At 41.8% G+C, this 17,020-nt stretch overlaps 3 protein-coding genes across 4 annotated transcripts; 2 read left to right on the top strand and 1 right to left on the bottom strand.

The window, feature by feature from the left end:
- Positions 1 to 3,265: 3,265 nt before the first annotated feature.
- On the bottom strand, positions 3,266 to 10,169 carry lrp13 (low-density lipoprotein receptor related-protein 13). The gene is made up of 16 exons (XM_076271319.1): positions 10,094 to 10,169; positions 9,644 to 9,856; positions 8,572 to 8,745; positions 8,037 to 8,249; positions 7,121 to 7,350; positions 6,764 to 6,893; positions 6,454 to 6,647; positions 6,182 to 6,368; positions 5,885 to 6,094; positions 5,578 to 5,761; positions 5,070 to 5,271; positions 4,797 to 4,961; positions 4,479 to 4,679; positions 4,006 to 4,299; positions 3,553 to 3,814; positions 3,266 to 3,411 (listed from the first exon to the last, which is right to left on the bottom strand). The coding sequence occupies exons 1-16, from the start codon at positions 10,167 to 10,169 to the stop codon at positions 3,266 to 3,268; spliced, it is 3,081 nt and encodes a 1,026-aa protein (XP_076127434.1).
- A 624-nt stretch (positions 10,170 to 10,793) lies between these two features.
- Positions 10,794 to 11,792, top strand: LOC143106285 (immediate early response 3-interacting protein 1-like). Its single transcript, XM_076270531.1, has 3 exons — positions 10,794 to 10,904; positions 11,110 to 11,211; positions 11,327 to 11,792. The coding sequence occupies exons 1-3, from the start codon at positions 10,814 to 10,816 to the stop codon at positions 11,380 to 11,382; spliced, it is 249 nt and encodes an 82-aa protein (XP_076126646.1). The 5' UTR covers positions 10,794 to 10,813; the 3' UTR covers positions 11,383 to 11,792.
- A 124-nt stretch (positions 11,793 to 11,916) lies between these two features.
- LOC143106284 (uncharacterized) lies at positions 11,917 to 14,412 on the top strand. Of its 2 annotated transcripts, XM_076270529.1 has the most exons (6): positions 11,917 to 12,034; positions 12,139 to 12,412; positions 12,706 to 12,869; positions 13,178 to 13,417; positions 13,574 to 13,765; positions 14,128 to 14,412. In XM_076270529.1, the coding sequence occupies exons 2-6, from the start codon at positions 12,168 to 12,170 to the stop codon at positions 14,319 to 14,321; spliced, it is 1,035 nt and encodes a 344-aa protein (XP_076126644.1). In that variant the 5' UTR covers positions 11,917 to 12,034; positions 12,139 to 12,167; the 3' UTR covers positions 14,322 to 14,412. The 2 variants fall into 2 exon arrangements, with proteins under 2 accessions (XP_076126644.1, XP_076126645.1); XM_076270530.1 differs by having other exon boundaries at positions 11,917 to 12,412; positions 13,577 to 13,765.
- Positions 14,413 to 17,020: the final 2,608 nt, after the last annotated feature.

The raw sequence follows: 17,020 nt of genomic DNA, 5'->3' as shown, positions 1-17,020 counted from the left end.
GCCTTTAAAACAACTATCACCTTACAAGGTTGCAACCAAACAGCAATAGCAATAAAACAGCAAACAATAACAAAGAGAAAAAGAAATGAACAGATCATAGAATATTACTTAGATGAAGCTGTCTGTTTTGTGTGCTTCTTGTGCTGCCAGGATCAAGATCAGATCACAGATCTTGCCTTTAAAGCAGCACCACAAACTAATTTTAAGCCACACCTTCTTTACTCAAAACCAACAAAAAATGCTTTCAACCTATCAGCTGTTTCACAGTGTCTATTTGCACATGAAGATGACACCCAACACTTAGGTCATTAGTTTTTAAACACATACAGATAGCAAATGTCTGAATTCAGTCAGTGCTCACCCTATTAAAAGGTCGGACTACCCATCTCAAACTGAAAACCTCCGCAGAGCTCTTCCAATAGTTACCATACAACTAGACATTAACCCCTGCCGACTCTATGATCACAGTTTGTACTTGCCAAAACATTGGTTGGCATTCCAGGTTTGTGGTTGATTGTTATTGTGCTAAGGTGAGCAAGAATATATGACTCTTCTAAATACAACTCAAGCACAAGCTGACTCAATTACAGGAAGGGGTGTTGAGGTAATTGAGTATCCAAACAAATGTTTGTAACCATCCGACCAATATCCTTATTTGGTTATGTATCCCTATATAGCATCATGGATAATTCACAATATTACATGTATTCATTTACCTACGTAAGTACTAGTCAAAGTATGGTAGAAGGAGAAGAAGGAGAAGTGGTAGAAGAGGAGGTAGCGGAGAGAAGAGAGGGAAGTGGAGAGGAAGGAAGGAGGCAGAGGAGAGAAGAGTGTGGTAATAAGTAAGTGCGCATTAGGTGTGTGAGGTTGTCAGAAGCACTAGGACAGGAGGTATTTTTGAAGACCGAGGGGGGAAGACCCTTGCCCTGATGGGACTTGGTTGACTGAAGGCCGCAGCGTTCTGGACCATCTGTAACAGTTTTAACTGGAAGGCCCGTGAGGAATGTGTGAGATAACCATGGACTGTACTAGGAGCCGAGTGGCGTGTTTGGTTAGGTACGGTCTGATTGTTCTTATATTGAATAGTGTGAAGCGGCACAACTGCGCAGCAGTATCCAAAAATAGAATACTTTCACTTCAAAGAAATAAACGTTCATTAGTGGAAATGGTGTGCACATGAATACTCATTTAGGCATCATTTGGAGCCTAAGGTAGCAATGGCATTATTTTAACCATAGAATTTCACTGCCCTCAATACATTTGTCATTCAAACCCATCATTAACATGCCAAGACCACAAGGACCTTTTTATTTTCAATCACAAGACAAGCAGCCTTCTCTTAAAGTCACTGAATAGCAAACACACTCCCAATACAATTTTTGGAAAAAAATAACCAGACAGATGGCAGCCTTGCAACACACTTTATTTGATTAACGATGTTACATAAAATTCAGCAGCAAATCTAGTCCACTGAAGACGCCACATTCTAGAGGGGAAATAAGGAAATGAAAACCAAAAATCAGTACACAGCCTCATGAATAAATCTGGAAATGGCATCAAAATTCTCCAGCAGCACATGGGACAATACCTGCGGGTGGTCTGGGTCTTTGGCAGAGGGAGGCTCTGAGGGAAGGGGCTCAGGTTTCTCCAGCACCTCCATGCACGTTTCACCTAGTTCAGGGTTGGCTCTGTGGATAGCAGGGAAGAGTGACTCAACAGTGAGGTGTACGTTCCAAAGTGAATGACATAGTAGAAACACACACACACACACACACACACACAGAGTGCATTTCTACCTTTGATTGGAGGCAGTCCTTCTCTTAAGTACTGCGACGACCACAATAATGAGCAGGAGGCCAGCTCCCCCTGAAGCAGCTCCGTAGGTGAGGGGGCTCTTGAGCTCAAACAGCTGGTCCTGACAGAAGTCTCCCCCGTAGCCCAAAGAGCAGGAACAAGAGATGTCTCCGTTCCGAGACACACATTGGCCGCGGCTGTGGCAGAGCTGCTCGTCGCACGGCAATGTTTCCAGGTTCCGCACTGCGGCGTCGTTCGCCATGGTGCCTGGAACCTGGGAGAGTGTAGTTGTAGGGAGACTGGATCCGGTTTTCACCAACTTACGGACACCTAGAAAAGGAAGAGGTTTCAGACCGTCAGGCCTTCTGTATAAACCCAGTCAAGGGCAACCCAGTGGTGTTGGTAGTGACTGGACGGCCACTGGTGCTGGGTCACTGCAGTGATCACCATTGCACAGTTCTCGTCATCACTTTTCCACAAGTTTAAATCACTTCAGAAAGATTGAAGAAAATAAAAAGGGACACTGAACTCACAGTTTTCATCTGAGTGATCTGGACAGTCCGGATGGCCGTTGCAGAACTGGTGAAGGGGGACACACGTCTGCCCGTCCAGACACAACTTGGTGGCAGCGGGGCATCGCAGGTCAGGGGTGCAGCCCCTGCCCCCCTCATCTGGCAGGTGGTCATGGGCACATCTGCAGGTCCTACCCCCAGGGAAGGGCAGGCACAGGTGCCCGCAGCCTCCGTTGGCATTCGCGCACTGGTTGGTTCCTAGATTATTAAAACAATGTCTGATAACTATGTAGACTTATTGAAATATACACTTCCATTTGGTGTGTCCTGCTGAGGAATGTGCCAACGTACCCATTTGGCTGGTTTTGCTGTAGCCTTTCAAACCGATGACATCAGTCCTGACTTCAAACCACAACTTATCATTCTGACCATCATCACTGTACCAAAACTTGCTTGTGTCTGAAGAGAACATATGAAACATGGCTTACTTCAAGACCAGACTATCTGTGTAACCAACATATCAACTGGATGCAAAAAATAATTCCAAGACATCTGTGCAAACAAAACAAACAAAAAAAGTCACATCCTTACAATATGAAAAAAAAAAATTGAAAGCTGCCACATTATCAAATTGGAGCCATATTGTGTGCAGTATCCATTTGTTGGAGCCAGGGAATGCATAGTAGACTGTATCGGTCAAGTCTGCCCTGCTTAAACTTGCTTTGTGCTGTGGTTCCATCTGGTCCCATACTTATTACAACCACTGGTGACCATTCAACAGCCAATTAAAAAAAGGAAGGGAAAACTGACTGACTGGGCTGACTTCATATGCCTTGGGCTCAGGTAGGACAGCTCAAATCTAAATCATGACTACACTTGAAAGTTGAGCATGACCTACTGTGTAATATCAACACAGCATCATCTTGTGGGGAAGCATGCACACTGCATTGTACCATTCACATACACTTTTGCCCATCATTACCACTCTGCGTCACCCAGAGCAGCATGCCATCTACAAGGGCAAATGCTCTCAAGCCTGGGCTCCTTCTCAGCTCCTTGTATCCTGATCCATCCAGGCCCATTGACCCGATAATCCCAGCATCTAAAAAAACAAAAACATAATTTCAGTAATCAAAATATATGAGAGAACAATCCCAGTGGTCCCATTATCATTCTTTATTAAATAACTAAATTACAATAAGAGAAAAAGCTAGCACACATTTTATAAATATTTTAAACACACCTGTGTCTGCCCAGTACAGGTTGCCACCATCTTCGGACAGGACCAATGACCCCAGTTGTGTGGAGCTCTCCCTGACCAGCTTCCGGCTTCTTCCGTCCATGAAGGCACACTCCACCTGGGACACCTGTTCATCTTCCATCGCTTTCCTAAGGCTCACAAAGCAGACTCGTCCGCTGGGCACGTGCAAGGCGATGGCGTTCAGGCCCTGGGACAGGCCTTCGTGGATCAGCACGGCAGTGTGTGTGCCCTGGGCCGACGTGACCTGCAAGGCAAGTTTATTTATATAATGCCATTTCATACACAGAGACCGTGTGCTTTACACTTTTGGAGAACAAAGAGTAGCAAGCAGTAGTAATTAAAAGCAAGGAGGACATAAAATAATGATATAAATAAAACTAAATGTAAAAGGTTTTAATACCTTAAAAAAAAAACCACACACACACACACACACACCTGCAGACGTGGCTGCCGTGTGCTGCTCCAGTACAAGTTGCGGGTGACCCAGTCCACAGCCAGGGCTGTGATGTATTCCTTACTGAGGCGGAACAGCTGGCCTCTGGACACGAGCGTTGAATCTTTCACCTTGAATAGCTCGACCGAGGCCTGGCCTGCATCAACCAGGTAGACCGTGAGGTCCCTCATCGTGAAGTCGAACGCAGTCGGCTCGTTCATGTTGGGGAGCGCCAGCAGACTGTGGTCTGGCCAGCTAGTCAGATTGTTGGCCCGGTTACGGTTCTGCAGGTACATCTGAACGTCCCAAATGTAAAGGCAGAACATGAAACAAACCATACGTTTACATTCATTCATTATGTTCAATCTGTGGAAATTCAAAGCGACCCTATACAGCAGCTCACTCGGTTTTGCCTGCTGTGAATTATTTCCATTCTACCATTTCATAATGGCTTTTTACGGTGTGATAAAATCACCTGAGTGAGAGCAGTTGTGGACAGCACATATACAAATGAAGGGTCCCTTGGTTTAAGGCAAGTTGATTGGTCATCATCCAAAAGCAGATGGGATGGGCACTTGCAGACAGCTTTGGGACCTGGTGCCACCACACACAGGTGTGAACACTGGTGCTTTTCACACACATTGGCAACTCTTGCTTGTAGAAGAGCATGAACAACCTGCAGAGACAGGGAAAGTAGAATAGATCCTTGTATCCAACATTTTTTAACTTCAGTACTTCACCAGCAGTCATTTTACATATTGACTGTAAACGGCATATTTATGAAACTACCCACTTTCAAGCCCAAAGGTTGACCGGGTCGTTTAAGAACCACCTTGCGTCCTTTCCCAGTGATTTTGTGAGCCATCTGGATGGTCCCCCTCTCTGTGTCTGACCAGATCATCATGTCATTGACCACAGATACTGAAAATGGGCTGGGCATCTTCATCAACTGTAGGAGCTGGTGTTTATATTAAAAGTGGGAAAAAAAGACAAAAGGTCATTGTAAAAGTTGCCAAGACCCTCAAAACCCAAAACCCTTCCTTTGCTAAATAAACAACTATGGCACCTTAATGTCCCCTCCATCAAATGTGGATGATCCAATGCATTTCAGTTTCTCATCAGTCCAGTAGATTCTCTGCCCCAGCGAGTCTACAGCCAGACCGATTGGCCACCTCAGGCTGTCTTTAATCAGAACCCTCCGGTCAGACCCGTCCATTCCAGCACGCTCAATCCTGGCTTCTCCACCCATCTCAGACCAGAACATGACCCTGATCCATCAAAAGAGATGTAGTAAGCAAATTAAATAAGCATAACTTGTATACCGGTAGTATGTTTACACTTGCAAAAAAAATCTCTGGTCACTAGTAGCCCTGAGGACAATGCATGGACAACATAAAGACAATGATATTAAAGTGAAACAGTGAATTGGCAGTGTTAAGTAATGACGAGCCATACCATATATCCAGGCACAATAATGAAGGCAAAGATAAAGAGAAGGAAATATGCGCTTACATGTTCTCTCGGAAAACAAAGGATCCACAGTGTTCCCCATTAAAAGAGAAAAAAATTCTCACCCTTGTTCTGGCAACAGTGCCAGAGAGTGTGGCTGTTCCAAGTCTTCATTAAGAATCACAACGTAGTCATTGGCATCCATAAGTGACTGGTCTAGTCCAATGGCATTAATTTGGCTCCCAAAACCATTAGTCCAGTACAGGTTCCTTCCCACCCAGTCCACTGAAATGCAATCTGCACTGATGCCTACCACAAGACAAAAAACACAATCTGCTACATACCCATGACCAGGGCCCACAGCAACACCTCACATCAAGTCATACACATAAAATAAAGTTATACAACTTCCCATTCATTCACAGGACCAACCTTTGATGATCATTCCTTTGCTCCTCTGGTCTAATGAAGACCACTTGATGGAATCTGCATTGGGGCTGATCCAGAACACTCTTTGCTCTTGCCAGTCATAATCCACAGACAAAATAGACCTTTTTTCAGAGACCAGCACTTGAAGGCTTGAACTTCTAAGACCAAGGAAGACTAACTCTGACTGCACAGCAACCAGCAAATAGGGCTGTCCTGTGCACACACACACAAAAAAAGACATAAAAAAAAAGACTCTAGAGTTGCACATTTTGCAATTCCTTCAAATAAAGTTAGATTTACCTGTAGTCTTGCAACTGTGGCCATCTGGTTCAAGCACATAGCCTTGCTTGCAGTGGCAAATGAAGGAGCCCTCAGTGTTCTCACAAGAGTGACTGCAGATGTTAAGATGACTGTCCCCACACTCATTCACATCCACACAGCTCTGCCCATCCTCTTGAAGCTTAAATCCAGTCCTGCACCCACATTTCTGCAAAAGAGATGCACTAGATTGATCCCCAAATTGTGACAGTAGGGCATTTGACAAAAAAAAAAAAAAAACACAAAATACCCACTGTTCCATGAGGTGTCTTGTAACAGAGATGAGCACACTGGGATTGGTCAGCGGTAGGGCATTGGTCACTGACACAGGCTCCGCCTTCATCAGAACCGTCCTGACAGTCGGCCGTGCCGTTACAAACCAGAACAAGGTCAACACACTCGGAGCTCTCACACTGGAACTGATGTGAGGGGCAAACAGCACGAGCACCTGCAGACAAGGAACAGGATTCATGCTTGACATTTTTAGCTTTAAGTTGATCATTTTCTTTTTTTTGGACTTAACAGATCTGTACTGTATGTCGAAGGGTAATTACAAAGACTCACAGCCCGATTCATCACTTTCATCAGTGCAGTCCTTTACACCATCACACCTCCATGCTCTTGGGATGCACTGGGTCTCTGAAGCACAGGACCACTGGAGCTCTTTACACGTCACCTGGCCCTTCTCACAGTTCTGAAACATTGAGTAATGCATAATAAAAAGTCCATTCTGCCCCATCCTATCAAAAAAGTTAACCCTTTAGAAACAAGACCAGTCAGGTGACTGCAGACTCATGCCTCCAAGTGTGCAGACACAGACAGGGATGAGGGCAACAAGGACCTCAAGTAGTGCTGCTGTTGCTGCTGCTGCATGTTGTGATTTAGACACATGTGCAAGCTGAACACACACTCACTCATCACCTTCTCATCAGTCTCATCTTTGCAGTCTTGCTCGCCATCACACAGCCAGTTCTCCAGCAGGCACTCATGGCTATGGGGGCAGCGCAGGTCAGTGGAGCAGGGCGCGGGCTGTGCACAGCTTTCCTCGTCGGAGCGGTCCTTGCAGTCAGGGTGCCCATCGCACTGGACGCTCATTGACACACACTGGCCACTAGCGCACCGGAACTCAGAGTTGCTACAGCTCTTGGCAGCTGAGGGGACAGAACCATGGTACTCAGAAGTGGTCAAGCGTAAAGAATCTCTCAAAACATTGCCAAAAAAAAAAAAAGTGGTTTGGCTTGATGGGAGAACACTGAATTCAATGTTATTTATCTAGTGCTATAACATATGGTCATGTCTCAAGGTGCTTTACAGAGCCCAGTTTGAACATTTACAATCTGAAATCTGCTGTTTCTTATGTGGCCCAAATGGTACTTAATGACATACTTTAAAAAGTAAACTAGGACCTCAATTCAATAATTATCTGTACATGTTAGATTTGTTGGCTAAAGGCAAAGTCTTTTCACAATGCTAACCTCTACTGAAAATAATGTTGACTTGGCTCTTGAAAAGATCACCTTTATATCAATAATCATTTATCAACAGAATGCAGAAATAAAGTTAGAACAACTGTTAACACAATAGCAAAAACAACTATAGAGGTCTGAGTAGTTTCGTCTTTATATCTTTTCTTTTCCTTTCACCACACTGCAGGTTGTCACTGGTCATTGCCAGTATTCATGGGTTTCATCAGGTCCCTTTCCACAGGTGTATTAATCAAGCACCATGCAGTCTGCGTTCATAATCTAAATGCTTGATTTTATACACCTGTGGAAAGGGACCTGATGAAACCCATGAATACTTAGCCATTCCGAATTTAGGAGTTAACTAAGCTCACAACAGTGACTCTCATCCGTCCCGTCCTGGCAGTCCATCTCTCCATCGCACAAGAAGGTGTTGGGCAGACAGCGGGTTCTGTTGTCACACTGATGAACGCAGCCGTCAGACTTTAAGCAGTCCCTCTCATCAGACCGATCCTGGCACTGGCTTACCCCATCACACAACTGGCTTTTGTCAATGCACTTTTTACCATGGGCACACTGGAACTGATCTATTGAGAACCCAAACATACAAAGCCATGGTTCAGTGCAGCTACATTTTTACTCAAATTACACTAAGCAATTAATTTGCATCTACAATTTAATTACATTCTACAACCACAATATATGAATCAAAAGGTTCTGGTTACATATTTGAAGGTACTAGTATTACCCTTCAGTAACACTGCACAAGTGATTACAGTGATCCAAGAAAATAAAACCCGGTTAGCAGATTGAACAATAGCAATTAAACACATTCAACTCAATTTTCCATATAAAGTGAAGTACAGCAAGCAATTCACACAGTACCACCAAGTCATCTCCCTCTCCCACCTGTACTGCAGTCACTGGCACAGTTCTTTTCGTCAGAGCCATCTGCGCAGTCCGGCTCCCCATCACACATGTAACTGTAGGATATGCAACCGGAGCCATCTGCACATGCAGAGGAACCAATGCGGCATCGCTGAGGCACCGGCTGAGTGGTAGGAGGAGTGGTCACCTCTGGACCTTCAGGTGGAAACAAGCAAACAAAAACATTTGATAACATGGACACATATGTATACAAACTCCTATTAACACAGGCATGCTCACAAACACCTGTGTTTGACTCAAACCTTCAGAGTTTAATAATGGATTGCAATGTACATGGAGAAACCTGAGCCTCTTCAGGAGTACCTACTAGTCAGATATTATATGGAGAAAGAAAGAAAGAAAGAAAGAAAGAAAGAAAGAAAGAAAGAAAGAAAGAAAGAAAGAAAGAAAGAAAGAAAGAAAGAAAGAAAGAAAGAAAGAAAGAAAGAAAGAAAGAAAGAAAGAAAGAAAGAAAGAAAGAAAGAAAGAAAGAAAGAAAGAAAGAAAGAAAGAAAGAAAGAAAGAAAGAAAGAAAGAAAGAAAGAAAGAAGCTGCACTATGCATAAATTATTTTATTTGCAAATAAAGGCATTTATGCATAGTGTGGCCTCTCCTACTTTATGCGATCAAACTATTCAGGCCAGCACTCTAAGAATTTAAATTAAAAAATACGCATTGAGGGAAGCCTGCTCCCATGCTCACTTACTAAGTTTTTCAACAACACTTAAAAACCCAAAGAAATACATGATTACAGAAAAATCTTCCCATCATTGACTGCATTGTGAGCCTCCATTCATAGTCATGATAATTCATAGTCTTGAATTTCCCCTAGGGATCAATAAAGTATCTATCTATCTTATCTATCTGATAAGACTTTCCCTAGTGTGAAAGGCAGTAGATCATCAAGTTCACCTTTCTGGTCAAATACATCAACTGCAAAGTCAATGAGTTTCATTCAAAAAAAAAAAAAAATTCCGAAAAAACACCCTTGCACAATCCTATATGCTAATACATTATTTTTTAGCATTATTTCCCCCCATGGCTTTGAACTTACCACAAGCTAGCTCATCAGTTCCATCCTGGCAATCCTTCTCTCCATCACAAACTAAAGTTGCCGGCAGACAGAGAGCTTTATCATCACACTGATGAACACAGCCCTCAGGCTTTGAGCAGTCGTGCTCATCAGACTGATCCTGGCATTGGGCTACCCCGTCACATAGCAGACTCTTATCAATGCACTTCTGGCCATGGGCACACTGAAATTGATCTGCAAACAAACAACAACAAAAAAAGTCACAGAACAGTCAGTCAACATTCCTCCTGGAGTCATGCAATCCAAGATCACCAGCCATGGAGTGTGTGAGTGTGTGAGTGTGTGTCAACCTTTAACAGTAGGCCTATGCAATGTTGGTGAAATGATACCAAGGCAGCATTCAAATTCTGATTTCACACTTGCTAAGGGCACAGTATATGTAATATGCACATCCAAAGCACTGTCGGTTACCTGAAGTGCATTCCACATCACAGCTGTCTTCATCAGACCCGTCTCCACAGTCCAATTCTCCATCACACACATGCATGGAGGAAATACATTCAGATCCATCCTTACATGCAAAGAGGCCAATGCTGCATCGCAGTGCTTTCTGGGCTGAAGAAACTGCAAAAATCAAAATAATCACATTACTTGCCATATACATACTGAAGACGTCGATGTACTTTATTCATGGCCCATGTATATAGCCAATCATTTTATCCTCATCCAGCCACTATGCCATTCATTTTGAGTATATATTTCAACTTTAAACACAGAAGTCCTTGAAAGCAGCTTACACAGGAGTTCATCTGAGAAGAAAATTGAAATCCCACATGTTACCAAAAGAAACCACGTTCGCCCCATGGCCACGAGACTAACCAAACAAATGCAACTCGGTTATTGCACCTGGCACTTTATAGGGTGTCCAGGTGCAACAATTATCTCTTCCAAATGTGTTGGATGATCTCATTTCCAGCTACCAAACGTGAATTTCAACGTTTTTTGATAACCGACATTCACACAATACTTACAGAAAGATGAAGCAAACATGCCAAGATGGACAGTTGGCCAAATCATAACATCCAAGCGTTCTGTAAACCTTTATTTTTTTATGTTTCATATTTGGATGTTATTTGTCCTTTCACAGTTACCATACCTCCCTGTCCCTGACGTCAGTTGTCAATAACCAAGATGGCGTTCACGTTATATGCGTTAATACAGGCAGTAATTCTTGGAGTAAACGCTGTTGCTGTACTACATGAGGAGCGATTTCTTAGCAAAAGTAATCCGTTTTTGCCCAAGCATTTAACTTACATGTGTGTTATATATATTTGCTAACGTACCAATCCTACTATGTTCCGGCTAGATCTAGCTAGCTAACTTGCAGTCCCTGGATGTTCTCGTGCTTAGAAAACTCAGATATTTCTGTCTGCAATTTAGTGAAGACACCATTTACAATCTCATCTCTTTTTCTTTCTTTTGTTCAGTCGGCTGGAGTGTTGATCAAAATGTAGGGGGATTTGGTGAAGAACCAGGAATCAAAATACAACTCATCAATCTCGTACGTTCTGTACGGACAGTGATGAGAGGTTTGTACGCCACATTTAATCCAAAATTGGGTCATCGAAGTACCTAAGCAACTTGCATCTGACTTAAATTTTGGGAGACCTTAAAGTTACAGTTTATTTCTGTTTTCATTTTCAGTGCCTCTGATAGCAGTCAATGCTGTCTGCATTGTCTTGTTGCTGCTCTTTGGCTGAACAACTTAGGATACAACCATTAAGTGAATTATTCCATCGTCGGCTGCTACTGGACTGGGCCTAAAAGACGTGACTACACGACTCCTCGTCTCCGTACAGTCATGCACCTTGCACTAATGTTTCTTGTAGACAGCGTTATTTAAGCAATCGGATGAATGTTTTGACATATTAAATGATTGTAAGAAATTGGCCTTACTTTTTTCATGGTAACTACAATTTTTCATACGACATTTTATGGTAGGCCTAATCTCAGGTACTGAGAGGTGCAACTTTATTGTAACGATCAATTAATTTAATTTAATATCTGTAGAAGGACGTTTTCACAAGGACACACACACACACACACACACACATGGGGGGGAGGCATGGCAATTGGGCAATGGTAATAAAGTTGTAAAAGTGAGCGTGAATGTTGTCTAAAGTTGTCTTCATCACTGCATTTTAACATTAACTGATACTATATCTTTTGCATGTGTAGTAGCAGCATTTTATGTAATGTAGGGTAGGCTACCTAATCTGAGTTCTAACTCACACACGTTAAATGTGTCATGCCAAACCTCGAGGTGGCGATAGAGACAAGCCAAATGCGGGTCAAAACACCACAGTGGAAGGGTAGCCTGCCTGCCTACACACACAGGCAACAAAGATTACAGTTGAGTGGTTTCAGAATAATTTGACAGTTTACTGACTCGTCTGTGTTACAGTAACAGCAGTTATTCTTCATAAGCGGTCATCTGATATTTGGTTTGTTTGCAGCTGCAATGTCATGAAAATGTGGGGACGTCATGGATCGTTACAATAAGTTAATTTTGGTTGCTGTGCCTGCATATGCCCTTTACGCCATCTGTTCAAACTTATATAAGTCATTCAGACGGAACAAATGTGTAGTTTTCGAATCCAAGAAAACCCTTCCGTGTTACCTGTACCTTTACGGCAGGTACACAATTCAGTCGTTCCGTAAACGGAAGGGTCAGTTGTATCCTCACAGGGACAAAACTGTAAACCCCACGTTCACTATTCTCAACTGCAGGTACAGTGCATTGCTTTGCTCTTAAGATACTGTGTTGCATGAGCTTTAAGTCTGGGATAACAGCCATAGATCTATAGCCCATTACCTTTATGGTGCTTTTTATGATTAATGTAAATATTAGGTGTTCGGCTTAGGTCTTAAGTTTCCGTGGAGAGCCATGGACTATATTTATGGATCCCAGATGCCTCATCTATTGATTAGCCCACTCTATTATAATGTGAAATCACTTAAGATACTGTATGTCTAGTCTAGGACTCTAGGCTAAATATTGTGTAATGTCCCGAATCCCACAGTTTGAAGGTGGATGATGTACGATGGTACTGCTGGGCAGCCGAGTATGGTTGGGACTACCCAGACAGTGTCTTCAGGGACATCCCACTGTGTTTCTGTGACGTCCTTTGTTGTCGGTTGCTGGCAATGGTAATATCCTCCGATGATTTCAGGTTAAGCCCTCAAGGTAAAGTGTTATGAATTTATACTAGTTATCTACTATTACCCTATAGTTTCACATACATTTATATTAGTCCCTGCTAGTCACTGAAAGAGAACGTCAGTGGAGGTCTCCATTGGGGAAAAAGCTTTGAGTGTAGGCCCTAAATGTTTTCAGTGCATTTATTCAACAGATTATTTGGTCTGTTCATACACATTTCATTATGCCTTTGTACATGTTGAACCATAAGTACATTGTCTTTTACACTTTTGAATGGGAAGTATCTACAAATTCAGGAAAACATGGATAAGTATTTACTACATTTTTATTCATAGGTCTTTTCACTGTGTGCCAAACCATAAGGAAATTTGAGCCAATAGATGAGTTGAGGAGAGCCTCCTTCTGTCTGGAGGCAGGGGTGGCAGACTATAGGCCTGTTGACAGTGGTGTGGAGGTGGATATCTGGTTTAAGGCCCTGAGAGCTGATCACCCAGTATGGGAGAGTGTTGTGACCATGCTCTCCCCGAGAGATTGCCCAGCATCTAATGTCAAGCTCCAGTCCAATTGTGTAGATGGTAAGAGAATGGAATTGAAAGCATTTTTTCTGATTGTGCTTTATAAATAATGCAGAATTGCTGTTTTTTATCCAACACAATAAACACATTCTGTGTTATAAATATATATTATGTAAGGAATAGAATGGTTTACATGATTTTTGTTGTGTTGTGTAGCAGCTGTTGAAAAGAAGTCACTGGACATCAAGGTGCCACTGTTCACTGGGCTTAAGTCTGTGTGGGCCTTCTCTGACATCTCTTTGAAGAACTTTCTTGTTCTTCCATCAAGATTGGGTATTGTGGGACGTTCCACAGCTCACAGCCTATGGATGGTGTCCCAGTGTCTAGCTGAGATTGAGAAACACAACGGTAGCTAATAACAAAATAAAAGATATATTTTAAAATTTCCACTGAATGTAAGGGAAAAGGTGAACACATTGCAGAACTAAACACTTTCTACTGAAAGAGGTTTTTTAGTCTGTTTCTACAATTATCAGTATCAGTAACATATTGGGTCATGGAGATAATATACCCATTGCTCGTCAAACCTCCATTATTTCACAAACACCCAATCTAATTTGGTCTCATCATGTCACAGGATATACTGACTTTTACTTGAATGTCTTTTGGGTGTTTAAATAGCCCAATGTAGCTTTACCTTATTGTCCTAGGGCAGGGCGGGGTGGGGGGGGCACCATTTCTTTGCTTTAAGATTAATTTTCGCTTTACAGGGGCTGATGCTGTACGAGCTCCACTGTCCGTGTCAGTCCAGTTCAAGCAGCCACTGGTGCTGCCAAGAAAGGTCATCATCCATTTTTGGCAAGCCACAGATGAGAGCTGCCAGCTGCCTGTGTGCAGGTTTCAGCTTCAGGATTGCAGAGGAATCTCCTACATCTTGGGAGATATAATCAAGGAACCTGGCTGATGGACTGGATAACTGAAATTACACTCATTGTTATGTAAGATTCTCTACCAGTGCCACTATTGGTGTTTAAAATAAAGTTTGTTTTTTTGTATAATAAGTCTGTGAGAGGTCTTTAATATGAAAAAAAGTACTATTGATCTGGAAATAGATCAGTGTTATCCTCATCTTCCTGCGAGATGACTTACGCAGTGAACTGATGGAGACCCCCATCGTCATTGAATCTCAGTCAGATCATTGCATTTGTAGTTACACTATATGCAGCTGTTTTGGTTTAGGCGTAGGTTTAGCATGTTCTCTACAGTTATACAGTAACATGTCTGTAACAAGAGGAAGAGCAATATATAATTGAGTGTGTCATATTTAATGAAAGAACAATGTGGCATTCATCCCTAATATTCCTGATCTCCAGGCTTTGTCAGCTCCTACAGAGCATGAATGAAAAATGCCACAGAAGGTTAAGACATGTTCCTATAGTGTGATCTCAGCAGCAGAATAAAGCCAAGATTCAGTCAGAATCACAAAGATGGCCCCCTACAGGGAATCGTAGGGCTATTCAATATTTCATGTTCTTGATATTCTTGGTCTCGGTGCACATGTATGTGGAAGTCTTTCATGTGTATTATTCATTTAAAAGTATTCAGAGGTGGCAGTGGATGAAAGCAGGCTTTCACATAAATGGGCCGGTGCCTTTGTTGTGATGGTCTGAATAGACAGGGAAACACTTTACATATCACCGCTAGATACTGTAAATACAGTATAGTTTTCCAATAAAATATTATTTATATTTTTACTGATGGAATTTGAACTCGGGTGTCTCACCAACCTTGGCTGATTTTCAAATGAGAATATTATTTTCCTTTGCCTGTACTCCTGGTGATAGAAGGGACAAATTGCAAAGTAAGACTTTTGTTTGTTTCATCTGTCTTTTCCCTTAAGTTTTTTTTAGGACAAAATAAGTTGGTATACAACTTGGTATAGTGAGAACAACTACCACTCAGCTATACTGAGTGGTAGGCTGCGCTGTATGTGGGTCAATGCACAGGGATATTTTTCTTAGCACTCTCCCAGAGTGGTGAGCAGTTACTTTCGATGTTCTCCATCTACCAAGCCAAGCATACCTAAAGGCATACACTTAGCCTCATGTTAGTCCATAGACGGAAGAGAATTGCATGCTTGCTTCTACAAGGCTCTACAAGCTTGTGTGTGACACTAGCCTTTCTGTCTCTGTCTCCTGCAACATCAACAGGATCATTACCAACACTTAATGGCTGACGCTTAGCGTTTGGAATAATTCAGGGAACAGATTTATTTTTTACCAAGTAAATACTGAGCTGTTCCTGTGGTTATCAACTTAACATCATGTAAGTAACTTTAAATGGACATGCAAATATTTATATATAAAACATGTACTATGTATGTATTGAAAAGTATGATCTGTTTTATCCTGATTACATAGTTGCATTGTTCTGAATCTAATAAATAGATAATAAACTTTTATCCTGGATCTTTATTATATTGCTATAGATCCAAGGACAAAATAATCCACAACCTTTTGTTAATGGAACCTAAATCTCGTGAAAGATTCCATATGGTTTACTGGGAGAATAGCCGGCCGTTTCAACCAATGAAGGTAAACATTGCATTTTGTTTACATCTTGTATTTTCAGTGTTGACTGTTTAATGATATTGGGATGCTGTCACAGTACTTGTAGCCTATTTGAAACATGTACACTAACGCATGTCCAAAAGAAACAATATACAGTATATGTCGTTTTTTCTAATGATCTCTTAACAGCAGTTAAAAAATCCTGTTTTATGGTATTTCCAGACTATTCCACAAAATTGGGGAAATCATTTAGAAACAATGAGACAACTCTGGCATATATTCTTGAACAACATAATTCTCTAGCAATAGTGGAGACCATAGTTGGTAATGCCAATAGATTTGTATAAGCATATATTTTAGATTTATTAAGGTGTATGTTGCAACTCAACATTTTGCTGTTATTATTCATTCATAGAGTTCTGATTCTGTCACTTTAAGGGCCCAGTCATGTGTGAAACGGGAACATTTGTTAGGCTTGGAGAACCACTGCAAGAGCCATATTGTAGTGAGTGTGGTTCAGATATAATGAACATACATGTCAGCTTTCATCATGGCTTCTGGATGTTGAAACACAAAGCCCCCCTCACAAAAGAGGGGTAATTTATATTGAGGTCACAGAATGCATGGGAATGTCTGCCTTTTCTTTGTGTCTTTGGTATTACGTTGTTGATTGACTGTTTATTCCATGACAATGACAAAACATTATTACTTTCCAATTCAACAACTACTGAGATAGGCAAGTGTACATTGGTTGATTTGTGGTTATATATAATCAAGTAATGTAATGTGGTGTAGTTACATTATGTTGGGCTCTTCCCTACATACAGCTCAAGTTGTGGTCAGACACTTTTGCCCTCAACAGAGATTTAGACTCACTGTGAACTTCAGAGTTATTTTTGTTTTTCTAAAAGTGTTTTTCATTCCCTATTCATTCCTCTTGAATAGACAGTACCCAGTGGTGCAGTTTGTAACTTCTGCTGTAGTTTGAAATGCAAAGGCTAAGGTCTACATTGTTTTAGTTGTTAGATGTAAACATGAAAAGAAAGTGTTTGTTAACTTTTACATACTGTTGTTGATTTGCTTTTTTTGTAGA

The sequence above is a fragment of the Alosa pseudoharengus genome, unplaced genomic scaffold, assembly GCF_046254945.1.
Source record: "Alosa pseudoharengus isolate Yale_2024_CS ecotype anadromous, Long Island Sound unplaced genomic scaffold, YU_APseudo_1.1 YU_APseudo_1.1_scf_6, whole genome shotgun sequence".
NCBI classification, from domain to species: Eukaryota; Metazoa; Chordata; class Actinopteri; order Clupeiformes; family Clupeidae; genus Alosa; species Alosa pseudoharengus.
Note: the sequence above shows the minus strand (reverse complement) of the source record. Positions and strands in the feature narration are given on the sequence as shown.